Raw genomic sequence first — 23,038 nt, forward strand, 5'->3', positions numbered from 1 at the left:
CACAATCCTAATATCTCACACACACATCTAAGATGTATCAAACACATCCAAGTCAATTTTGATGTGAGATATAGGTTTAGGTTATCTTAGGCTAAGGTCTCATGCATTTTCTAAACATCAATTTGATCTCCATATCAAATTGTGTGTTTAACCTTAAATCAATTTCATTGATTATAAATGCAAGAAATGATGACATGGCATAAAATGATATCATAAATGAAAACATGTGCCAATGTCATAATGTCATGGCATAAAGTATGAAACTTAAATAAAGCATGACATATAACTAACCTAAGCATTATCATGACATTTCAAATGACCATAAAATAAATATGATGTCATGACATGGCATATGGCAAACAATATATGGTAAATAGCACATAAAGGTATAGAAAATACCTAATTCTAGCCTTAGTTGTCATTTTTGATAATTTTGATCATTTTACCATAAATTCTATATTCCTAAGAGTGATAGACCTCAAATCATATACCAAAGATGTTTAGATCACTATGTGCCAATTGACTCTAGAGAACTCCTCAAATGTGATTTGCACATCCTAATCACCTTAGGAATAGATTTTCATTTCATTTTCAAGGCTTGATTACAACTTGAAAATTCCTAAAATGCCACCTTTTGCCATGATTAGGTTAACTACCTTTTCAAGTAAGGTTGGCACACCCTAACTCATCTAGCGTGATGAAATCACGCTCCTAGGAACCCAATACCTATTGGAGCTCATTGGGTTCACTAAATATTCACTAGGGATGACTTCCCTAGCAACCCTCCTAATGACCCTCCTAGGCTTTAAAGCCTTGGTCATTTGGGACTCATCAAGATCCACTCTAGGGGTGACTCCCCTTGTGACCTTGGTGATGGTCTTTCTAGCCCTAGGTCTTGTTCCATAATCGAATGGAACATTGTGATAAGTGGGCTTGACCACTTGGGACTTAGGTTTGTGACCCAAACCTTTCTTGTCCTTGGACATTGGTTTTTGACCCTTAAACCCTAGAGATGACTTCTCCAAGTTCTTAAGAGCCTTTTCCAAAGTATCAAGTCTTGACCTCAAGACTTGATTCTCCTTCTCTAATACCTCAATTTTTAATTTTTCATTTTTCTTTGAGGTATTCCTAGGCATGTGTCTAGTTGTTTTGGGGTTTCTACCTAGATTTTCCTTAACCTTAGATGAATTAATCCTAAGGTTGACATTTCTAGTATTATCCTTATCTAGGTTAACATGTTTGGCACCTAAGCATGTATATTGATTCCTATAATTAACATGCTTATCATTCTTGACAATAGCAATAAGGCTACTAGCATGCATCCTACTAGAATTGCAAGAATGTGCCTTAGAGATTACCTTAGGGTTTGCCTTAGCTCCCCCTATCGATGTGCATCCCTTGTCCTTGTGAGGTTGCCTCCCCCTTGGACATTGACTCCGATAATGTCCCCTTCGCTTGCATTGGAAGCATACCACGTGCCCCTTGCCTTTGCGTGTCGGGACTCCGGCTCCCTTGACCTTTGGTGCCAGTGGAGTCTTCCTAACCCTCCTTGGACACTTACTCTTGTAGTGCCCAAATTCCCTACACTCAAAGCATATTATATGTAACTTATTTGAAATTACGATGCTTGAGTTACCTAGGGTTGAGGATGGATGAAGGCTCTCTTCCTCATCCCTTCCGGAGGTAGATGCTTCTTCTTGCTCCGATCTTGAAGAAGAGACCTCCTCCTCTTCTTCCTTAGACGTTGAGTGACTCTCAACTTCTAATTCGCTCCCTCCATGATGTGAGCTACTTGGCTCACTTGACTCCTCTTCATGGCTTGAAGTGGAGCTCTCCTCATGAAACTTGGCCAAGTTATTCCACAACTCCTTGGCGTTGTTGTAACCACCTATTCTACACAAAATGTCATTAGGTAAAGAAAATTCAATGATTTTCGTTAACTCATCATTGATGGTTGATTGGTGGATTTGCTCCTTGGTCCACTCCTTCTTCTCTAGGGTTTCTCCTTTCTTGTCCATCGGAGACTTGAAACCTAATTGAACACAACTCCAATTTTCAAGGTTAGTCATAAGAAAATACCTCATTCTTACCTTCCAATACGCGAAGTCGCAGCACTCGTAGAATGGTGGAAACGTGATGTCTTCTCCGAGTCGATCCATTCTCTAGCTTGTGCTCCCCCGGGTGTTAATCCGACGAAGAGCAACCTTGCTCTGATACCACTTGTTAGGATCCTTCGTACGGAGGCTAGAGAGGGGGTGTGAATAGCCGACCCCAAATCGTCGCGTTTCTACAAAACGTGTTAGCGCAGCGGAAAATAAACACAGAAACGAAAGGGAAAGAAGACAAACCTCAAACAAACCGATGTAACGAGGTTCGGAGATAAACTCCTACTCCTCGGCATGTCCGTAAGGTGGACGAAGCCTATCAATCCGTCGGTGGATGAGTCCCCGGAGAACCGGCTAATAAATGCTCCTTGTGGGTGGAGAAACCTCGCCACAATACTTGTAACAACAAGAAAGGAGTACAAGGAAAGCAAGAAGCAAATACAAACAACAATATGAATGCAACACTCGCTTGCCTTCTCTGTCGACCGGAGGCGATGAAGCAGCAACTTCACAACCCAACTGCAGCAGCTGATCGACGACTGGAAGCTCACGCGAAGCTTCGGAAGCGAGCTCAACAAAGCTCAGAACCTCAGAGTATAGGAGCAGAAGCTTCAATCCAAGGAAGAATTAGAAGAAGCCAATGTAGAAGCTCTCAGCCTCCTTTTATACCTGCGGAGAAAGAAGCACAGAAGAAATCTAGCCGTTGCGTCGCAACGGCTAGTGCCCTGATCGGTCTGTGGACCGATCAGGGAACCTACTGATCGGTCCACAGACCGATCAGGGAACTTCCTGATCGGTCTGGGGACCGATCGACGCCTGATCGGTCCCGCACCGATCAGCCCCTCTGCGCCCGCTCTGTTCGATCGACTCGATCGGTCACACCGATCGGTTATCCACAAGATATACTCGATAGCACCGATCGGTCACCGGACCGTCGAGAATATTCAGATCACCTGGATCGATCACGGATCGATCCAGATCATGGTTTTCGCCCAAACCAACATCCGGTCAATCTTGACTGTTGGTACATGCGCCTAGCATCCGGTCACTCCCTTGACCTGCTAGGACTCCCGCTAAGTGTCAGTCAATTCCTTTGACCCACTTAGACTTTTCTCTTCATACCAAGTATCAGGTCAATCCTATGACCTACTTGGACTTCCCATCACCGGATGTCCGATCACCCTTGATCCATCTGGATTTTCCTTGCCTTCACTCACGGGACTTTCACCTAGCTTCACTCACTAGGGTTTTCACCGGCTTCACTCACCAGGATTTCCAATCTACGGCTTCACTCACTAGGATTTTCCAACCGCGGCTTCACTCACGGGACTTTTCCAACCGCCGGCTTCATTCACTGGACTTTCTAACTGCTGTCTTCACTCACGGGACTTTCCCGCTGGCTTCACTCACGGGACTTTTCCACATCCGGTCCAGACAACGAGCTCGACCTAGTTCGGAGAACGAGCTACCGAGCCCTCTCCGACTTCCATCCGGTCCAGAGAACGAGCTCCCGAGCCCTCTCTGACCACAATCCGGAGAACGAGCTACCGAGCCCTCTCCGACTTCCCATGTGCCAAGCTTCCATACTTGGACTTTTCCCGTGCCAAGCTCCCTGCTTGGACTTTTCCCATGCCAAGCTCCCTGCTTGGACTTTTCCCGTGCCAAGCTCCCTGCTTGGACTTTTCTGAGTCAGGTCAACTCACCTCGGGTCAACCAGGTCAACCTTGACCACAGGTTGCACCCACAATCTCCCAAGCTTTTATCCTTGTCAAACATCAAGATACAACCATTGTCAAACATAACTCGTCAAACATCAAAACACAACTCGAGTCCAGTCAACTCAAGTCTAGTCAACCAGGTCAACCTTGACCTAAGGTTGCACCAACATTCCGCTCGGAAGGTTTATAGTCGCCGGCTCGACTCTTGATTTTTAACGTCGGAGCTCGACGGTATTCCGCTCGGAGGGTTTATAGTCGCCGGCTCGACTCTCGATTTTTAACGTCGGAGCTCGACGGTATTCCGCTCGGAGGGTTTATAGTCGTCGGCTCGACTCTCAATATTTAACGTTGGAGCTTGACGGTCTTCCGCTCGGAGGGTTTATAGTCGCCGGCTCGACTCTCGATATTTAACGTCGGAGCTCGATGGTCTTCCGCTCAGAAAGTTTATAGTCGCCGGCTCGACTCTCGATATTTAACGTCGAAGCTCGACGGTCTTCCGCTCGGAGGGTTTATAGTCGCCGGCTCGACTCTCGATTTTTAACGTCGGAGCTCGACGGTCTTCCGCTCGGAGGGTTTATAGTCGCCGGCTCGACTCTCGATTTTTAACGTCGGAGCTCGACGGCCTTTAAGGCTAATTTTAACACTGCCGATCGGCGATGATTGCCAAATGCCTCTTTTATCATTTTGCTTCCTGCATTACAAGGACATAGCCGACCAAAAGATACACAAAATGAGTTACATCAACGCACCTCTCACCCAGCTCGGTACGGCTAGAGATGATTCGCGCTCCATGGTCGATCCAGCCGCCGTCCGTCTTCATCCTCCAAATAATAAGCACCCGAGCGGAGCTTTTCGATGACTTTGAAGGGGCCCGCCCAAGGAGCCTCCAGCTTGCCGACGTCGCCGACCGGCTTTACTTTCTTCCATACAAGGTCGCCAACTTGGAATGCTCTAGGGATCACGCGCCGGTTGTAGTTCTGCTTCATTCTTTGCCGGTACACCATCAGCCGGACGGACGCCTTGGCTCGCTCTTCGTCGATCAAATCCAGCTTCATGTTCCTCCGCTCGGCGTTATCATCATCATAGTGCTGGATTCGGACTGATTCGACGCCAACTTCGACCGGAATAACCGCTTCGCCGCCGTACACCAAATGGAATGGCGTGATGCCCGTTCCTTCCTTTAGAGTCGTGCGGATAGCCCATAAGACGCCTGACAGCTCGTCCACCCAGCTTCCTCCCATGTGGTCCAGTCGAGCCCGAAGAATTCGAAGGATTTCTCTGTTGGTTACTTCCGCTTGGCCGTTGCTTTGGGGATACGCCACGGAAGTAAAGTGTTGTTCAATGTCATAACTTTTGCATCAATCTTCGAGCTGCTTCCCGGCGAACTGTCGTCCGTTATCAGATATGATCCGGTGAGGGATGCCGAAACGACAGATTATATGCTGCCAAATAAATTTCTTGACCATCTGCTCGGTGATCTTGGCTAGTGGCTCGGCCTCCACCCATTTGGAAAAATAGTCGACCGTCACCAGTAGAAACTTCCGCTGACCGGTCGCCATAGGGAACGGACACACTATATCCATTCCCCACTGATCGAACGGGCGTGCTATTATAGATGCCTTCATTTCCTCCACCGGTCGGTGAGAGACATTGTGATACTTCTGGCAGGAAAGGCACGTCGCGACGATCCGAGCGGCGTCGGCTTACAGGGTTGGCCAAAAGTATCCGGCCAGCAGGATCTTCTTAGCCAGTGATCGTCCGCCCGGATGCCCTCCGCACGATCCTTGATGCACTTCTTGGACGACGTACTCCGCCTCCTCCGAGCTCACACACTTCAAAAGTGGGCGGGAGAAAGCCTTCTTGTAGAGTTGGTCCCCAACGAGTGTGAACCGGCCGGCTCTCCTCCTCAATAGCTGGGCAGCCTTCCCATCGGACGGTGTCGCACCCGAGCGCAGAAACTCTATGATGGTTGTCCTCCAATCGCTCGAAAACGCAAGGCCCTCCATCCGGTCGACGCGTGCCATCAAAGATACTTGTTCAATTGGCTGCTGGATGACGACCGACGTTATTAAACTTGCAAGTTTGGCTAACTCATCTGCCGCCTGGTTTTCCGCTCGGGGTATCTTCTGGATAATGACCTCTCTGAAATTGGCCTTGAGCTTTTCGAAGGCTTCAGCGTAGAGCTTGAGCCGAGCGTTGTTAATCTCAAAAGTGCCTGAGAGCTGCTGGGCGGCAAGCTGAGAGTCTGAATGGAGTGTTACCCGACCGACCCCTACATGCCGAGCGGCCTGCAAGCCGGCTATGAGCGTCGCATACTCCGCTTCATTATTCGTGGCTCTGTAATCCAGCCGGACGGATAAGTGCATCCTTTCTTCTTGGGGAGAGAGTAATAGCACGTCAATCCCGCTCCCGAGACGAGTGGACGATCCGTCCACAAATATTTTCCACATAGCTTCGGGCTCTGGCCTTTGCACTTCGGTGATAAAGTCTGCCAAGGACTGCGCCTTTATCGCCGAGCGGGGTTGATACTGAATGTCAAATTCGCTCAACTCCGTGGTCCATTTGATGAGCCGTCCGGACGCTTCTGGGTTCAACAACACTCTTCCCAAAGGGCTATTTGTCCGGACGATGATAGTATGTGCCAAGAAATAGGGGCGGAGTCTCCGAGCGGCGAGGACCAAGGCAAAAGCTAGTTTCTCGAGCCCAGTGTAGCGAGATTCAGCGTCTTTTAATATATGGCTCAAGAAGTACACAGATTGTTCTTCTCCGCTTGTCCTTACTAACGCCGAGCCTACGGCCTGCTCGGTTGAAGATAAGTAAATATAGAGTGGCTCACCCACCGCTGGCTTGGCTAGCACAGGCAGAGAGTTCAGGTGCATCTTCAGCTCTTCGAATGCCCGATCACAATCTTCATCCCAATAAAACTTAGTAGCTTTGCGCAAGATTTTGAAAAACGGGAGACTCCGATCGGCCATTTTCGAGATGAATCTGGACAATGCTGTTATCCGACCGGTCAAGCGTTGTACTTCCCTCAGATTTCTTGGGGGCGGCATATCTTGTAGTGCTTTCACCTTGCTGGGATTTGCCTCGATGCCCCGCTCGATCACTATATAGCCCAAGAAACGCCCGCCTTTTGCTCCGAACAGACACTTCTGAGGGTTCAGCTTAACTCCATACTTTCTCAGCGTTCAAAAGGTCTCCTCCATGTCTTTAAAAAGATCGGCCGATCGGACCGACTTGATGAGAATATCGTCCACGTACACTTCCAAATTACGTCCGATCTGCTCCTTGAACACTTTGTTCATCAAGCGCTGGTAGGTTGCCCCCGCGTTTTTAAGTCCGAACGGCATCACATTGTAGCAATATGTGTCGTCGGCTGTAACGAAGCTAACCTTCTCTTGATCTTCTCGGGCGAGCGGCACTTGGTGGTAGCCCTGATAGGCGTCGAGCATGCATATCAACTCGCAGCCGGCTGTGGAGTCCACCAGTTGATCGATCCGGAGTAGAGGATAAAAATCCTTTGGGCATGCTTTGTTGAGATCCCGGAAATCGATGCAAACTCTCCACTTGTTGCCCGGCTTGGAGACTAGTACCACGTTCGCCAGCCAGCTCGGGAACTGAACCTCGCATATGTGGCCGACCTCCAGAAGCTTCTCAACCTCCGCTCGGATGATGACATTTTGCTCGGCGCTGAAATCCCTCTTCCTTTGCTTCACCGACCGAGCATCCGGTCGGACGTGGAGTTCGTGCTGCGCTATACTCGGCGAAATTCCGAGCAGCTCATGCGTCGACCAAACGAAGACATCACAGTTTTTTTGGAGACATTTGATCACTTCTTTTTTCTGGCTTGCCTCCAGATCGGCCGCAATGAACGTGGTGGCCTCCGATCGGGTCGGGTGAATCTGCACTTCCTCTTTTTCTTCATAAACCAAAGAGGGTGGTTTTTCGGTTATAGCGTTCACCTCGATCCGTGGCGTCTTCCGAGCGGAGTTAGCTTCAGCTCGGACCATCTCGACGTAGCATCGCCGAGCCGCCAGCTGGTCTCCTCGTACTTCTCCCACTTTATCTTCCACCGGGAACTTGATTTTCTGTTGGAAGGTGGAGACGGTCGCTCGGAACTCGCTGAGCGCCGGTCGCCCCAAAATGACGTTGTATGTTGAAGGAGAGTCGACCACTACAAAGTTGGCAGTCCGCGTCCTTTTGAGCGGCTCTTCTCCTAGCGAAATAGTCAGTCGGACTTGTCCGACCGGCAGAACTTCATTGCCCGTAAACCCGTAGAGGGGGGTTGTCATGGGCAGCAGCTCGACTCGATCAATTTGTAGTTGGTCGAAGGCCTTTTTGAATATGATGTTGACCGAGCTTCCTGTATCGATGAAAACGCGGTGAATAGTGTAGTTAACTATTACCGCTTTGATGAGGAGAGCGTCGTCATGTGGCACTTCGACTCCCTCCAAGTCCCTAGGCTCGAAGCTGATTTCGGGTCCGCTCGCCCTTTCCTGGCTGCAGCCGACCGCATGGATCTGAAGCTGCCTGACGTTCGCCTTCCTTGCTCTGTTAGAGTCGCCTCCGGTCGGCCCGCCAGCAATAATGTTGATTTCACCTCGGGAAGTGTTACTTCTATTTTCTTCTTCCCGAGCGGACGGCCTAGGCCGCTCCCTAGATACCCGGGGATAGTCCTCGTGCCTCTGAGGATGACGCCGCTCAGGAGACTGTCGTTGTCGCCTATCGGATATACGCCGATCGGCTTCATGGTGTTGCTGTCGCTTGTCGGATGATGGTGAGCGAAGACGACTATTCCGAGGGGCGGGATGGGCGATCAGAGGAAGGCTCCGGCAATCTCTAGTGTTATGCGTGTCGGTCCAGTGGAACGAGCAAAACATAGGGGTCCATACCTTCTTCTTTGGTTTAGGCCGCTCGGCAGATACCTCTTGGAAATGGGATCTCGCATGGTGAGAGCGGACTGCTTCGGCCCGCGGTCCTCTCGGCGGCTCCTGGCGAGTGACAGGCTTCCGCTCGGCAGGGGTTGGCCACTCAGTTGGAACCTCTTTTCTTCGGGCCGCCTGGGCTTCCTCCACGTTGATGTATTCATTAGCCCGGTGTAACATATGATCGTAGTCTCGGGGCGGCATCCGAATGAGCGAGCGGAAGAAATCACCGTCCGCGAGGCCTTGCGTGAACACATTCATCATCGTTTCCGAGATGGCAGTTGGAATATCCATGGCCACTCGATTGAATCGTTGGATATAAGCTCTGAGCGGCTCTCTGGGCTCTTGCTTGACGGCGAACAGGCTGACACTCGTCTTCTGATAACACCGACTGCTTGCGAAATGGTGGAGAAAGGTTGTTCGGAACTCCTTGAAACTTGTAATGGATCCATCCGGCAGCCTCCGAAACCACCGTTGCGCCGATCCCTACAGGGTGGTAAGGAACACCCGGCACTTTACTCCATCCGTGTATTGATGTAGGGTATCTGTGTTGTCGAACTTACCCAAATGATCATATGGGTCGGTGGTTCCGTTGTACTCACTGATCGCCGCGGGCACATAGTACTTTGGTAGAGGGTCCCGCAAGATAGCCTTCGAAAATTGACGGTTGATCCGCTCGGGGGAGGCGTCCGCTCGGGGGGCCTTGCCTTTTCTATTGTCTCGTATTGGCACTTCGTCTGATGAAGATCCTCGATCTCGATTAACTGCTGCGGCTTCAGGAGGCGTGCGGAATAGGGTCCGATGAAATGGAACCGTGGCATGCGGTGCTTCCGCTCGGCCCCCTGATGCTGATGTCGCTTGTTGCTTAATCTGCTCAGCTTGCGACTTCTGCTTTTGTTGTTCCACAAGCTTAGCTGCTCTTGCCTCGATCAGAGCGTCGAGCTCCTCTGTGGAGAGCATCACCGAATGCGGTCGTCCAGCTTCGTCCATTGCTTCCGCTCGGATGCAGGTGCGTTCCCACAGACGGCGCCAAATTGATCCTGTCCGAATGCTGACTCAACGGACGCTGGGCACGTGGCGCTCTCCGAACTGCTGACGTGGATCTCCAACCGGTCGTACGGACCTTCGGCAAACCTGCAAGGAAGTCGGGCCGGGAGGGGGTTCCCGGCGATGACCCTCCGACGCTCAAGTCAGACAAGTGGACAGCAAAGAGGTGGCTCCGAATATGCGAGAATGCGTACCTCCGGCGAAGTGTGAGGCCCCTTATATAGAGCTGTGAAGAGGCTCCCGCACACATACCGAGGTGAATACGTGTCCTCTAACCATACCTCAGTATGGGTATGTCAGAAGAGCTTACCTGACACCATACTGCTACAGTCCGAGCACATCTCTGATGGGAGAGCGGAACCCTCTGTCGTAAGATCCTGCGTATGGTCTGGTCGTTGAGCATACCCGCTGTCAGAAGATGTTCCCTTGTCCTTTTGTCTCTTCTTACCCCATGCCGAGCGTCGGGCCGGTTGGCAGTCCCCTCACGTCTGGTCGGTCGTATGTGCTGGTCCGCTCGGGAGATTCTCGGTCGTGTGCTCTGCTGACTGTTCACAGTAAATGCTACTTTATGCCTCCGGCCGAGCGGGCTCCCCGATCGGCCCGACGACCATATTCCCCATGAGCGTCGGAGACCCGACTCCCAGTCGGGTTGTTTTTGATTCCGCTGAGACCCCGTTCGGCCAACAGGTCTTCCCTTCTCCGGTCGGTCGTTTGAACCTTTGACTTCCCATAGTGTTGACTTCCCTCAGAGTGGGGTCCCTGTTCTTATCGCCGGATCAACTAACAAATGCGCCAAACAGACAAATTAATCTCACTTCAAGCATAGACATTAGCTCGCTCCAGTCCCAAAAGACAATGAGGGAAAAAATAAATCTTTTATTGTAAAGTTAGACGAAGAAGTGAAAAATTAGAAAAACGCCAACAATATAGAAGATTTCAAGACGTGTGTACCTCTTGATTCCATCAAAAAAACAGAAAACGAAAAAGAGAGAGAAATCTAACCGAAGAAGGAGCTACCGATCGAGTTCCTTCGCCGGCGACGTGCCCAGGCGATCGCGGCGCTACAGGACAAGCGAATCGCCCGATACGGGGTGCATGGTGTAACGCCACAGAACGCGATAGGCAGCATGTCGGGCTACGTTTTCTGATTCGATTCGAAACGAAGAGATCGGATCCCCGCGATGTCGGTTTGCGAGGGGAAGTATGTCGGAAATGCGTTTTGGGGAAGGCCAACAACAACCCTCATTTCGTCTTCCGTGATGTTAATGCCACTCGTTAGGGAGTTCAAATTTTCTGTCCCCAAATTTCTCTGTCCCCGTATTTTCTTGCCGATCGGACGGACCAGATTAAATCTCAAGGATGCATTGCACATCACGAGGATACTGCACGCATCTTAAGGATGTCATGATGCCTTGAGATGTAATCTGATCCGTCCGATCGGCAGGGGACACGGGGACAGAGAAATTTGGGGACAGAAGATTTGAACTGCTCGTTAGGGGGTCAAATGGCCGTCATAAGTCGTCAGATCAGGTTTGGAGGATCACATTGTTCCGTTACGATCTGGTTTATTGTCGACGCATTTATTTAGCCCAATGAACGTGTCGTTACTCTCACGGCAATTTACCAAAAGGCGTACTTAGGTTTTTTAATTTATTAAAAGAAACATACTACTTTAGCATTTATCAAATGGCGCGCCTTTTTACAGTGGTCTTCCTATTCTACCCTTCTGACAAATTTAATTGATTTTCTTTTTCTTTTCTTTGTCATTTCTCTCTCTTCTCTTTCCTAGTATGCATGCAACGTATCTTCTCTTTCCTTCTTCTCTTTTATCTTCTCTTTGTTTTTTTTTTCAAACATGTTATAAGAGATCAAACCCACGTTGGGTCTGATATCTCTCCATATCAGGCCCAATGTGGGCCTGATATGGAGAAATATCAGGCCTAACAATAGAAAAAAAAAATAGATTTTTCAACACCTCTTGTCCACTACTAGAAATGTCAAAAATAACAATGGAGAGCATATTTAGACCCCTTGTAATTTTAGAAATCTACAGGATCTGAAATGATTGCAATCTGAGGTCTCTAAGTCGATCAGTGGGTTTTGGCCGAAACTCACTGATGGACCTAAAGAGCTCTGATTGCATCCATTTTCAGTTCCTGTGGATTTCTAAAATTGCAAGAAGTCCAAATATTCTCTCCATTATTATTTTTGACATTCCTAGTAGTGGACCAGAGTTTTTGAAAAACCTAAATCTGCCGTTCTTTTTTTTTCCTTTTTTTTTTGTTATTAGGCCTGATATGAAGAGATATCAGGCCTAATCTCCCCATATCAGGCCTAATAAAAAAAAATAAATAAAGAAAGAGAGATATTTAGGTTTTCAAAACCTCTGGTTCACCACTAGGAATGTCAAAAATAATAATGGAGAGTATATTTGAACTCCTTGCAAAATTAGAAATCCACATAAATTGAAATGGTGTAATCGGAGCTCTCTAGATCTAAATCTCTATTTCTTTCTTTTTTTTTCTTTTTTTTTCTTTTTTTTTTTGTTATTAGGTCTGATATAAAGAGATATCAAGCCCACGTTGGGCCTGATATCTGTTCATATCAGGCCCAATGTGGGCCTGATATCTCCCCATATCAGGCCTAACATGGACCTGATATAAGAGATATCAGGCCTAATAAAAAAAAAGATAGATTTAGGTTTTTCAAAACCTCTGGTCCACCACTTGTAATGCCGAAAATAATAATGAAGAGCATATTTGGACTCCTTGCAATTTTAGAAATCCACAGGAACTGAAATGGGTGCAGTTGGACCTAGAGAGCTCTGATTGCACTCATTTCAGTTTATGTGGAATTCTAATGTTGCAAGGATTTAAAATATGCTATATATTATTTATTTCAACTTCTTAAATGATGTTAAAATATAATAAGAACGAATCAGCAAAACATTCCCCATACGTTTTAGGTTTTTCAAAACCTCTGGTCCACTACTAGGAATACCAAAAATGATCGAAATCCATTGATGGACCTAGAGAGCTCCGATTGCACCCATTTCGGTTCCTGTGGATTTTTAAAATTGTAAGGAGCCCAAATATGCTCTTCATTATTATTTTCGGCATTCCTAGTAGTGGACCAGAGGTTTTGAAAAACCTAAAACGTATGGGGAAAGTTTTGTTGATTATTTCTTATTATATTTTAACATCATTTTAGAAATTGAAATAAATAATAGATAGCATATTTTAACTCCTTGCAACATTAGAATTCTACAGAAACTAAAATGGGTGCAATTTGAGCTCTCTAGGTCCATAAGTGGGTTTTAACCGAAACCCACTAATGGACCTAGAGAGCTCCAACTGCACCCATTTTAGTTCCTGTGGATTTCTAAAATTGTAAGGAGTCCAAATATGCTCTTCATTATTATTTTCGGCATTCCAAGTGGTGGACCAGAGGTTTTGAAAAACCTAAATCTCTCATTCTTTCTTTCTTTTATTTTTTTTATTTTTTTCTTTTTTTTATTAGGCCTGATATCTCTCATATCAAATCCACATTCGGCCTGATATGGGGAGATATCAGGCACCCATTGGGCCTGATATGAATAGATATCAGGCCCAACGTGGGTCTGATATCTCTTCATATCAGGCCTAATAACAAAAAAAGGAAAAAAAAACCTAGAGAGCTCCGATTGCACTCATTTCAGTTTATGTGAATTTCTAATTTTGCAAGGAGTTCAAATATGCTCTCCATTGTTATTTTTGGTATTCCTAGTGGTGGACCAGAGGTTTTGAAAACCTAAAATGTATAGGGATTATTTTGCTGATTCTTTCTTATTATATTTTAACATATTTTAGAAGTTAAAATAAATAATAGATAGCATATTTTAACTCATTGCAATATTAGAAATCCGCATAAACTGAAATGGATGCAATCGGAGCTCTCTAGGTCCATTAGTAGATTTTGACCGAAACCTACTGATGGACCTAGAGAGCTCCGATTGCACCCATTTCAGTTTCTATGGATTTTCTAAAATTGCAAGGAGTCCAAATATGCTCTTCATTATTATTTTCGAAATATGCTCTTCATTATTATTTTCGACATTCATAGTGGTGGACCAGAAGTTTTAAAAAACCTAAATATCTCTCTTTATTTATTTATTTATTTGTTATTAGGCATGATATCTCCATATATCAGGCCCACTAACAAAAAAAAAAAAAAGAAAGAAAAAAAAAACGACATATTTAAGTTTTTCAAAACTTCTGGTCCACCACTAGAAATGCCAAAAATAATAATGGAGAGTATATTTGGACTCCTTGTAATTTTAAAAATCCACAAGAACTGAAATGAATACAATCGGAGCTCTCTAAGGTCATCAGTGAGTTTAGTTAAAACTCACTAATCGACTTAGAGACCTCAGATTGCAATCATTTCAGGTCCTGTAAATTTCTAAAATTGCAAGGAGTCTAAATATGCTCTCCATTATTATTTTCGGCATTTTTAGTAGTGGACCAAAGTTGTTGAAAAATCTAATTTTTTTTTCCACGTTGTTAGGCCTGATATCTCTCCAGATCAGACCCACATTAGGCCTGGTATGAAGAGATATCAGACCCAACGTGGGTTTGATCTCTTATAACATGTTTGAGAAAAAAATAAAAAAAAAAAAACAAAGAGAAGATAAAAAAGAAGAAAAGAAAAGATAAGTTACATGCATAGTAGGAAAAAGAAGAGAGAGAAATGACAAAGAAAAGAAAAAAGAAATCAATTAAATTTGTCAAGAGTGTAGAATAGGAAGACTACTGTAAAAAGGTGCATCATTTGATAAATGCTAAAGTAGTATGCTTCTTTTGATAAATTCAAAAACCTAAGTACGTATTTTGATAAATTATCGTTACTCTCACGTAAAGAATCAGGAGTGTGACATGAGTTTGATGCTTTAAGATTCGCACACATTCAAATCAGTCCAGATCTTCTGGACCGCAATTCCTGATTTACTCCTAGACCAGGGGTGGTTCATAGATGAGATTTTATGAATCTCATCTTTATAACAAGTGAGGTCCATAAAACTCCACTTATGAATGAACTAATCCATCTTTGAACCACATTTGTGGTTAAAAATAGATTTTGTTTATCTAATCGAATTGAACGAAAATCAAAATAATCAAACCTCATGAAATCGAAGTTGGAAAAAAAAATGAGAGCAAATTACGAAATTAAAATTTTTAAACTTCTAATATCAATTCTATAATCAAATTTAGTTTTTTAAAAGGAAACCAAACAGAATAACCGATATTTAAAAAAAAATTAAAATTAATTAATAGGTGCCAATTATCACGGAAGCAAATTCAGTGCAAAAGCATAGACATTGAGAACTCTGAACTCAAAATCCACAATTGTTACATAATTCAAATGAAAAGACAGTTGCTTTATAATAAGGAATTAGACTCTTTGCCTGGTGCGCCTGTGGAGAAACCTGGAGGGACTGAAAGGTTTGAGATCGGCAGTGGTGGAATTGCCATCAAAGATGAGCTCTGCGAGTGAAGCTCCAGTGGCAGGACCATTCAGAATTCCCCAGCAGCTATGCCCGGTGGCAACGTAGCAACCTTTAATCCCTGGAATTTCCCCAATTACAGGTAATCCATCATCGGTACAAGGCAAGAAGCAAGCTTGCTCAGCCACCACCTCCGCCTCCCCATCTCTCAGGTGACTCGACACTGTGCTAGCAATCTCATGCAGCATTGAGATCGATTCACTCTCTCCGTGGATCTCTTCGGGATCATCGGGCACTTCAGCTTCCTTCGACATCCCACAAATGTACACTTCCCCTGCAGCATTAATCAGGGATTCTTGTTGCTCAGGTGCAAAGGAGGACACTTGATGCTCATGATTGTTCTACTTACCAGTGGGTCTAGGGTAGACCTCGGGATCCAATGTCTTGGATCCGGGGGCCGGCTGGTAGTTGAGGAAGAGGGCATGAGGTGTGATGGCGTCGGGCACCTTCGGCCGGAGGATGATGCTGTGTGCCTTGAGACCAGAGACGTTGAAAAGAGACGAAACGATTGGGGATCGGTTAGACCAAGGACCTAGGGCTAAAACCACCGTGTCGGCCGGAATGACACGGCCGTCGCCTCCCTTGAGCTTCACCCCGGCCACCCGTCCGTCCTCCACCTCCACCCGCTCCACCTCACCAATCACAACCTCCACCCCATGTTTCGAAGCCGCGACAGACATGAGAGTCCTGGTGAATAGCTGCGGATGCACCTGGGCAGTGGTTTCCGTGGTCCCGATCGTGCGCGGCTGCCGGGCCTGGGGGCCATCGACCCAACGTGGGAAGGAAGGCGACGGCGCGGCGTCCGACGCGGAGGAAGAAGAAGGGAGGAGGGTGAGGGAGAGAGTGTCGAGAGGGCGGTAGCCATAGTTGGCGGGGCCATCGAGGGCGGTGGCGAGGGAGCGGTGAAGGTGGAAGCTGGCTCGGGCGAGGACGCCGAGGGGACTACCGTCGCACCAGTCGAGGGCGAGGAAGCCCCCGGCCTTGCCGGAGGCGGCGCACGCGACAGAGGACTTCTCGACGACTGTGACCCGAGCGGCTCCCTTGGTGGCGAGGAAGTACGCTGTGCATACGCCGATGACGCCGCCCCCGCACACGACCACCGTCTTCCCGACTGAGGCCGTCCCTTGGCCGACGGCCGAAGGCGATAGGAGTTGAGAAGCCATGGCGAAGATGAAGCCGAAGATGGGCAACGAAGTGGTAGAGCCCTCGGAAATGATCGGCGGTGGAAGTGTCTAGAAGTAGGGCCATCTCTTTGCCTCTCTATCCATGGTTTTAGTATCTCTGTACCCATTTTACAATGAACCTTTAAACATGGGCCGGAACATTTGGGCCGTCTGGGTTAGTAGCAAATTCTTCCATTTGAAATTATATCTTACTGTATGATGAAATTACAAAATTAATAATATAAAATGGCAAAAATAAATGATCATTATTAATTATTCAAAGGCATCCTTTAAAAAAAACTTAAAAGGGCGCTCATATTTAAAACAACGTTGTTATAGTAGTTATGAGTACTATAACATGTAATTTAGATAGTGTTTGATTTATTCCTAGGAATAAATGAAAATAGAGGTAAATTTAAATATTATTTTTAAAAATAATATTTAGTTAGTTGAATATTTTTAATCAGAATAAATTTAAATTTTCTTTTTTACGTATCCTTAGAAAAATAAGAGAAAAAATTAGATATAAAGAGAAAATATGATGAGAAAGAAGTATGATGGGAAAAAAAATGAAAAGAGGAAAAGTGTGGTGAGAGATAATAAGGAGAGATTGAGGAGAAAAAAAGTATGATAAGAGATAAAGTTGTTGATCCACGTTGGCCGACTAAAAGGGGGTTGAATAGCCCTAAAAAAACACAAACACAAAATACATTTATCGAACTTATAACTTAAATACTTGCATAAAATTGAAAGCAATAAACTAAAAGAAGAGGCTCACAAACTTAACTTGGTTATAATCGGAGAGGTTATTAATCCAAGGAATGAATCACACATTAAAAAGATCTCCTTCAGGCGGAGAAGCCTCTTACAGCAGTGAAAGCGCAAAAAGAGAATCTAAACTAGAAATGGAAGCTCACAAGTGTTATATTGCTAATTGTTGTTCTGTTGAAAAGATTCTAAACCAAGGCTGTATTTATAGCCTTGGTCGAGGCGCCTAGAGGGTTTCAGGCGCCTGGGAGGGGGATAAAGTTTTATCCTCTTCGCAACGGATCGCGGTCAAATGCAATCCGATCAAAATCGGGTTTCGGGCGCCCAGAATTGCTCCGAGGGCCAGGACCACTAAAGTCAACTTAGTTGACTTTTGGTCGGGGTCCTCTGCTCCGGTGCTGTTCGCCTAGATCCGGGTCTTCCGCTCTGGCTCCGCTCGCTTAGGTGATTTCAGCCAACCGAAATAACGTTCACCCGAACCCAATTTCGGCCTTCTCGAGCAACCTTCCGCTCCGGCTTCTCGTCCCTCAGAAACGCTGCGTGCTTCCTTCTCGTTCGCCCGCGTACTCTTCCGCAGCACCTCATCCCTCGAATGCACCGAGCCTGTCGGCTCTCTCTCGTGTCATCCTTCTCGCTAGCTACGTCTTTTGCTCGACTCCCTATGCTCCTAAACTCCTACACACTTAGATACAAGGTTAAAACACCACAGGACCTAGCTTAACTTGTTGATCACATCAAAATAACCTTGGGGTTCCAACAATCTCCTCCTTTTTGATGTGAGCAACCTAAATTAAGTTAGGGTAAATAGACATAAATGTAAAATAAATAATATTGCAATAAAGTAAAAAAAAATTGTAATCTACCTCTCCCTAGACTTAACATTTTCCTTCTCCCCTTTTTATCACATAAAAAAATTAGGGTATCAAGAGAAAATCTAAGGGTAATCATTTTGAATACTTGAAAATTTTGAAACTTTATTTCAATACTTTTTAGGAAAATTTTATAAGTAAAAGAAAATTTCAAGCAGAAAAAAAAATTCCAAGTTAAAAAAATTCTAAGTTTTGACAATTTCACAAAAAAAAATTCTAGAAAAAATTTCTAAATTTTTTCAAGCATAAAAATTTGCGAGAATTTACAAACGAATTGAATAACCTTTTAAAGCATTATTTAATTTCAATTTAATGCGTTTTCAGTTAGTCAATTAAACTTTTTATTTCAATACTTGACTTCCAGGTAGTGGCGAGACACTAGGCCTTCTTGGTTATTGGAGCAACAACAACTTTCTAGACAAAGCCTCATAAAGAAATTAAATGTTTAATTTTCTCGTTGAAAGTGCTAAGTCTAATTAAAGTTTAAGTTAGACAAGACTTTGGAACTCAATATAGGTTCCAGCCAACTGGATTAACTAAGAACTTTTTGGGGACATATTTCTTTGAAATATTCCTAATTTGTCCTTTGTGATATTTATAATACCAATTTAAATTAGTGAATTTTCTAATGCTTGTATTTAATGAACATGTATGATTTTTCAAGTTATCTACTTGTCTTTTCAAATTTTCATTTTCAAATTTTATTTTGTCTAACTCTTCTAATGGTCAAGATTTAGCTAGAATTAATTTAAAATTTTTAATCTCCTTTTCAAATTTGTAACAATCTTTAGTTAATAATTTAACGAACTTAAACAATTTATCGGGAGGAAGAGATCGTACCTGACTTACCTTATCGATCTCATTATCCGTGTCTCCCCCTGAACTGCTGCTTTCTTCCGACGTAGCTCCTCCTTCATCGATGCTCTCGATGCTCATTTCGGACGAGCTTGAATCGTAGTCCTCGTCTTAATGACTTGCCATTAATGCAAGTCTAGAAAAAGTCTCGACTTCCGATTCGGACGACGTATCGTCCCACGTCGCTTTTAGTGTCTTGAATTTGTTCAGTTGGACAGGCTTCTTTCGTTTCTCCTTGTTTCTTAGCTTGGGGCAATTGTCCTTGACGTGCCCTTCTTCGTTGCAGTGGTAGCATCGGATCGTCCTTTTTTTTACCCTGTGAATGGTTAGTTTTTCTAGATTTACATAATTTCTTAAAGTGCCTTACCATCATTACCAGTTCCTCATCGTCGAGAGAAGACTCTGATTCAGGTTCGTCTCTCGATGCTTTGAGGGCGACGTTGTGTTTCGTCTCTTTCGTACCTGCATATCTCGATTCATGCACTTCAAATGTGGAAAATAATTCTTCTAAAGAAATAGTTTCTAAGTCTTTAGATATATAAAAAGCATCTACTAGTGATGCCCATTTTGTGTTCCTAGGGAAGACATTAAGAGTGTACCTTAGCGAATCTCGGTTACTTACCTTTTCTCCTAGATTCAAGAGTCCGATGATGAGCTCCTTAATCCTCGAGTGGAGATGCGCAATGGTTCCGTCCTCTCTGAATTGCAGGTTGGTGAGCTGGTTACGAAGTAAATCCCGTCTTGCGAGTTTGGCATTGGGCGTCCCTTTGTGTAGCTCAAGGAATTTCTCCCAAAGTTCCTTTGTTGAGTTGTAGGTGATGATTCGGTTGACTTCTTGTGGCAGAAGAACGCTTAGCAAATGGAACTCTGCTTTGTCATTTGCCACGTAGTCGACCTGCTTCTTTTTCATCCACTGGTATTCCTCCTTACCTTCGGGTGCTACAAAACCAAACTTCATTATTAAAAGTAATTCAAAGTTGATTTTAAAAAAAAATACCTGCATTTGCTTTTACCGGCTAGCAAATTCTCTTTCAAACTTCGGTTGGTAAATGCTTGGTCCGACCATTGATTTGGTATTTCGATCGACGGTTAGTCCTCCTGAAGCGTCTTGGATCTTATACCACTTGTTAGTCCGCGTTGGCCGACTAGAAGGGGGGTTAAATAGCCCTAAAAAAACACAAATACAAAATACCCTTCTCGAACTTATAATTTAAGCACTTGCATAAAATTGAAAGCAATAAACTAAAAGAAGAGGCTCACAAACTTGACTTGGTTACCACCGGGGAGGTTGTTAATCCAAGGAATGAATCACACACTAAAAAGATCTCCTTCAGGACTCTTACAGCAGTGAAAACACAAAAAGAGAATCTAAACTAGAAATGGAAGCTCACAAGTATTGTATTGCTAATTGTTGTTCTGTTGAAAAGTTTCTGGACCAATGTTGTATTTATAGCCTTAGTCGGGGCGCCTAGAGGGTTCCAGGTGCCTAAGAGGGGGATAAAGTTTTATCCCCTTCGCAACGAATCGCGATCAAACGTGATCCGATCAAAATCGGATTCCGGGAGCCCAGAATCGCTTCGGGCGCCCGGACCACTAAAGTCAACTTAGTTGGCTTTTGGTCCGGGTCCTCTGCTCCAGTTCTGCTCGCCTCGATCCGGGTCTTCCGCTCCGATTCCGCTCGCTTGGGTGATTTCAGCCAACCGAAATAAGGCTCACCCGAATCCAATTTCGACTTTCTCAAGCAACCTTCCGCTCAGGCTTCTCGTCCCTCGAAAACATCGTGCGCTTCCTTCTCGTCCGTCCACATACTCTTCCGCAGCACCTCGTCCCTTGGACGCACCGAGCCCGTCGGCTCTCTCCCGTGCCATTCTTCTCGCTAGCTGCGTCTTTTGCTTTACTCCTTGTGCTCCTAAGCTCCTGCACACTTAGACACAAGGTTAAAATACCACAGGACCTAACTTAACTTGTTGATCACATTAAAACAATCTTGGGGTTCCAACAAAAGTGTGTGGAGAGAGAAAGTGTAATGGAAAAAATGAAGAGAGGAAAAATGTGATGAGAGAAAATGAGAAGAGATTAAGGAGAGAGAAAGTGTGCTGAGAGAGAAAGTGTGATGGGAAAAATGAAAAGAGGGAAAGTGTGATGAGAGAAAATGAGTAGAGAGAGTGTGATGACAGAGAATAAAGAGAGAGAAAGTGTGATGAGAGAAAATGAGAAGAGAGAGTATGGTAGAAGAGATTGAGGAAAGAGAAAGTATGATGAGAGAGAAAGTGTGATGAAAAAAATAAGGAGAAAGTGTATAATGGGAGAGAAAGTGTGATGGAAGAGAATAAAGAGAGAGAAAATGAGGAGAGATTGTGTGATGGGAGAGAATACAAGTAAAAAACGGTAGAGAATGAGGAGAGAGAAAGTATGATGAGAAAATGAGGAGAGAGAAAGTATGATGAGAGAGAACAAGGAGAGAGAAAGTGAAATAAAAGAAAAATTAAATAAATATATTAAGGGTATTTTTGTCCAAAACTTAATTTTCATTTTCATTTCTATCAAGACCCAAGGGCAGAGGTAAGTTTCATCAATACCCAAATTTTAAGATTTCATTCCAAAATATTGATTTCATTCCCATTAACTAAATACAAAGTTTAGAAATGAATCTATTCTCTCATTTCCCAACCCCTAAATTACTATGTAATTAGTTAATACAACGCTATTGAAATATTACAACGACACCTATTTAGTAGCTTGTATAATTATTTTAAAATAATTTTGATCAATTTTAAATGATTTAAATAAACTTTAAATAATTTTAATTAAATTAATATAATTTATTTTAATATAATAGTGCTGGATTTAAAATTTAAATTTAAAACTTAGGATTTATTAATAATGTAACAATTACTCTGTAATTTTTACAATTATTTTAAATTTTAAAATAATTTTGATAAAGTTTAAAAATTTTGATAAGTCTTTATATTCTTTATATTTTGATATGATAATATATAAGATTCAAAATTTGAAAATCAAATTTTAAAATTTAAAATTTAGGATTTAACTATATATAGCAATATCTTTCAATACTCCTATCTCCTTCGTCAAAGCACAAACAATCCCAACTCCATACCAAAATATATTAGGAAAAAAAGGAATAACATACACTCACACGCACAAAAATCTCATCTTTTTAAAAGTTTTTAGTTCTGAGCGATGAGAAGAACGTTATTAATTCAAAATATTATATATGCTACCTATTTCTGCTCGAGGTTGGCAGCGTACGGACACGCTGAGGCATCACGGAGTCTGGCCCTCCTCTTCTGCAGAAACCTCTGAAGAGATCTCTTCATGGACTGCCTTGCGTTGACCATCGCTTGGGGAAGCACTTGTTGCCTCATTATTGCGCTCTTCAGTTCTTCCTCCGTCGTCTCGCTTTTCGCCATCGATATGATCGCCTTGGCCTGATCATTTCATCAAAAGATATTGAATCAAATGTTCCAGAGGAACTGTGTGCTAGTGAAACAGAGCTGAACCTGGTTCTCAGTGGCGTAGCACACGTAAACCCTGTCCTTGTAGAAGATGGTCATCTGCTTTTTCTGCTCGCCGGCGCCGCCAAGGGAAAGCTTGAGCTCAGCCTCCATGCCCTCCTCCTCCTCCTCAACCTCCAGTTGCTCGCTCCAGCTCGGTTTTAAAAGCATTAAGGATCACGTTAAGACCAAGGTGCCTCTAATTGAAGATGCCTTTAATTTATGGCGACATTACACCGCTGTTCTTGGTCCGTGAAGATGCTGTTGATGACTATGGAGTTGGGGAAACAAATTAAAGAAAGTGTTCGTAGCTTTTTCCTCGTGTGGGAAATGGAATGGGGAGGTGGAAGTAGTGACCGATGCTTTCGGACAAACTGGAACAGGATAATTTTAATGCATAGGATGTTTTTTTTTTCAGATAAAAGGTTCAGTGATTAAGACTAATTTCTGTCTTGGAATTGAGTTAGGAACTCATCTTTTCAGGTACAGTGTTTTATTTAAGACAAATTTGGAAGTTAAGGCCGAGCGCTC

The 23,038-nt window shown here is 44.3% G+C and overlaps 2 protein-coding genes across 2 annotated transcripts; both read right to left on the bottom strand.

Moving 5' to 3' along the window:
• Window positions 1-15,122: 15,122 nt before the first annotated feature.
• LOC122001225 (putative oxidoreductase TDA3) lies at window positions 15,123-16,593 on the bottom strand. The gene is made up of 2 exons (XM_042555861.1): window positions 15,687-16,593; window positions 15,123-15,611 (listed from the first exon to the last, which is right to left on the bottom strand). Exons 1-2 carry the CDS (start codon window positions 16,498-16,500, stop codon window positions 15,226-15,228), a joined length of 1,200 nt encoding a protein of 399 aa, XP_042411795.1. The 5' UTR covers window positions 16,501-16,593; the 3' UTR covers window positions 15,123-15,225.
• Window positions 16,594-22,109: 5,516 nt separating this feature from the next.
• Window positions 22,110-22,822, bottom strand: LOC122000024 (protein TIFY 5A-like). The gene is made up of 2 exons (XM_042554603.1): window positions 22,514-22,822; window positions 22,110-22,441 (listed from the first exon to the last, which is right to left on the bottom strand). The coding sequence occupies exons 1-2, from the start codon at window positions 22,676-22,678 to the stop codon at window positions 22,235-22,237; spliced, it is 372 nt and encodes a 123-aa protein (XP_042410537.1). The 5' UTR covers window positions 22,679-22,822; the 3' UTR covers window positions 22,110-22,234.
• Window positions 22,823-23,038: the final 216 nt, after the last annotated feature.

This window comes from Zingiber officinale, chromosome 7A (assembly GCF_018446385.1).
Source record: "Zingiber officinale cultivar Zhangliang chromosome 7A, Zo_v1.1, whole genome shotgun sequence".
Taxonomy (NCBI): Eukaryota; Viridiplantae; Streptophyta; class Magnoliopsida; order Zingiberales; family Zingiberaceae; genus Zingiber; species Zingiber officinale.

Excerpts from the sequence above, each read along its gene's own strand:
- LOC122000024 (XM_042554603.1), bottom strand. The coding sequence starts at position 22,678 with ATGCTTTTAAAACCGAGCTGGAGCGAGCAACTGGAGGTTGAGGAGGAG. Across the intron at positions 22,442-22,513 it reads GCTACGCCACTGAGAACCAG|GCCAAGGCGATCATATCGAT; the intron begins GTTCAGCTCTGT and ends TGAAATGATCAG.
- LOC122001225 (XM_042555861.1), bottom strand. The coding sequence starts at position 16,500 with ATGGCTTCTCAACTCCTATCGCCTTCGGCCGTCGGCCAAGGGACGGCC. Across the intron at positions 15,612-15,686 it reads GGTCTACCCTAGACCCACTG|GGGAAGTGTACATTTGTGGG; the intron begins GTAAGTAGAACA and ends TTAATGCTGCAG.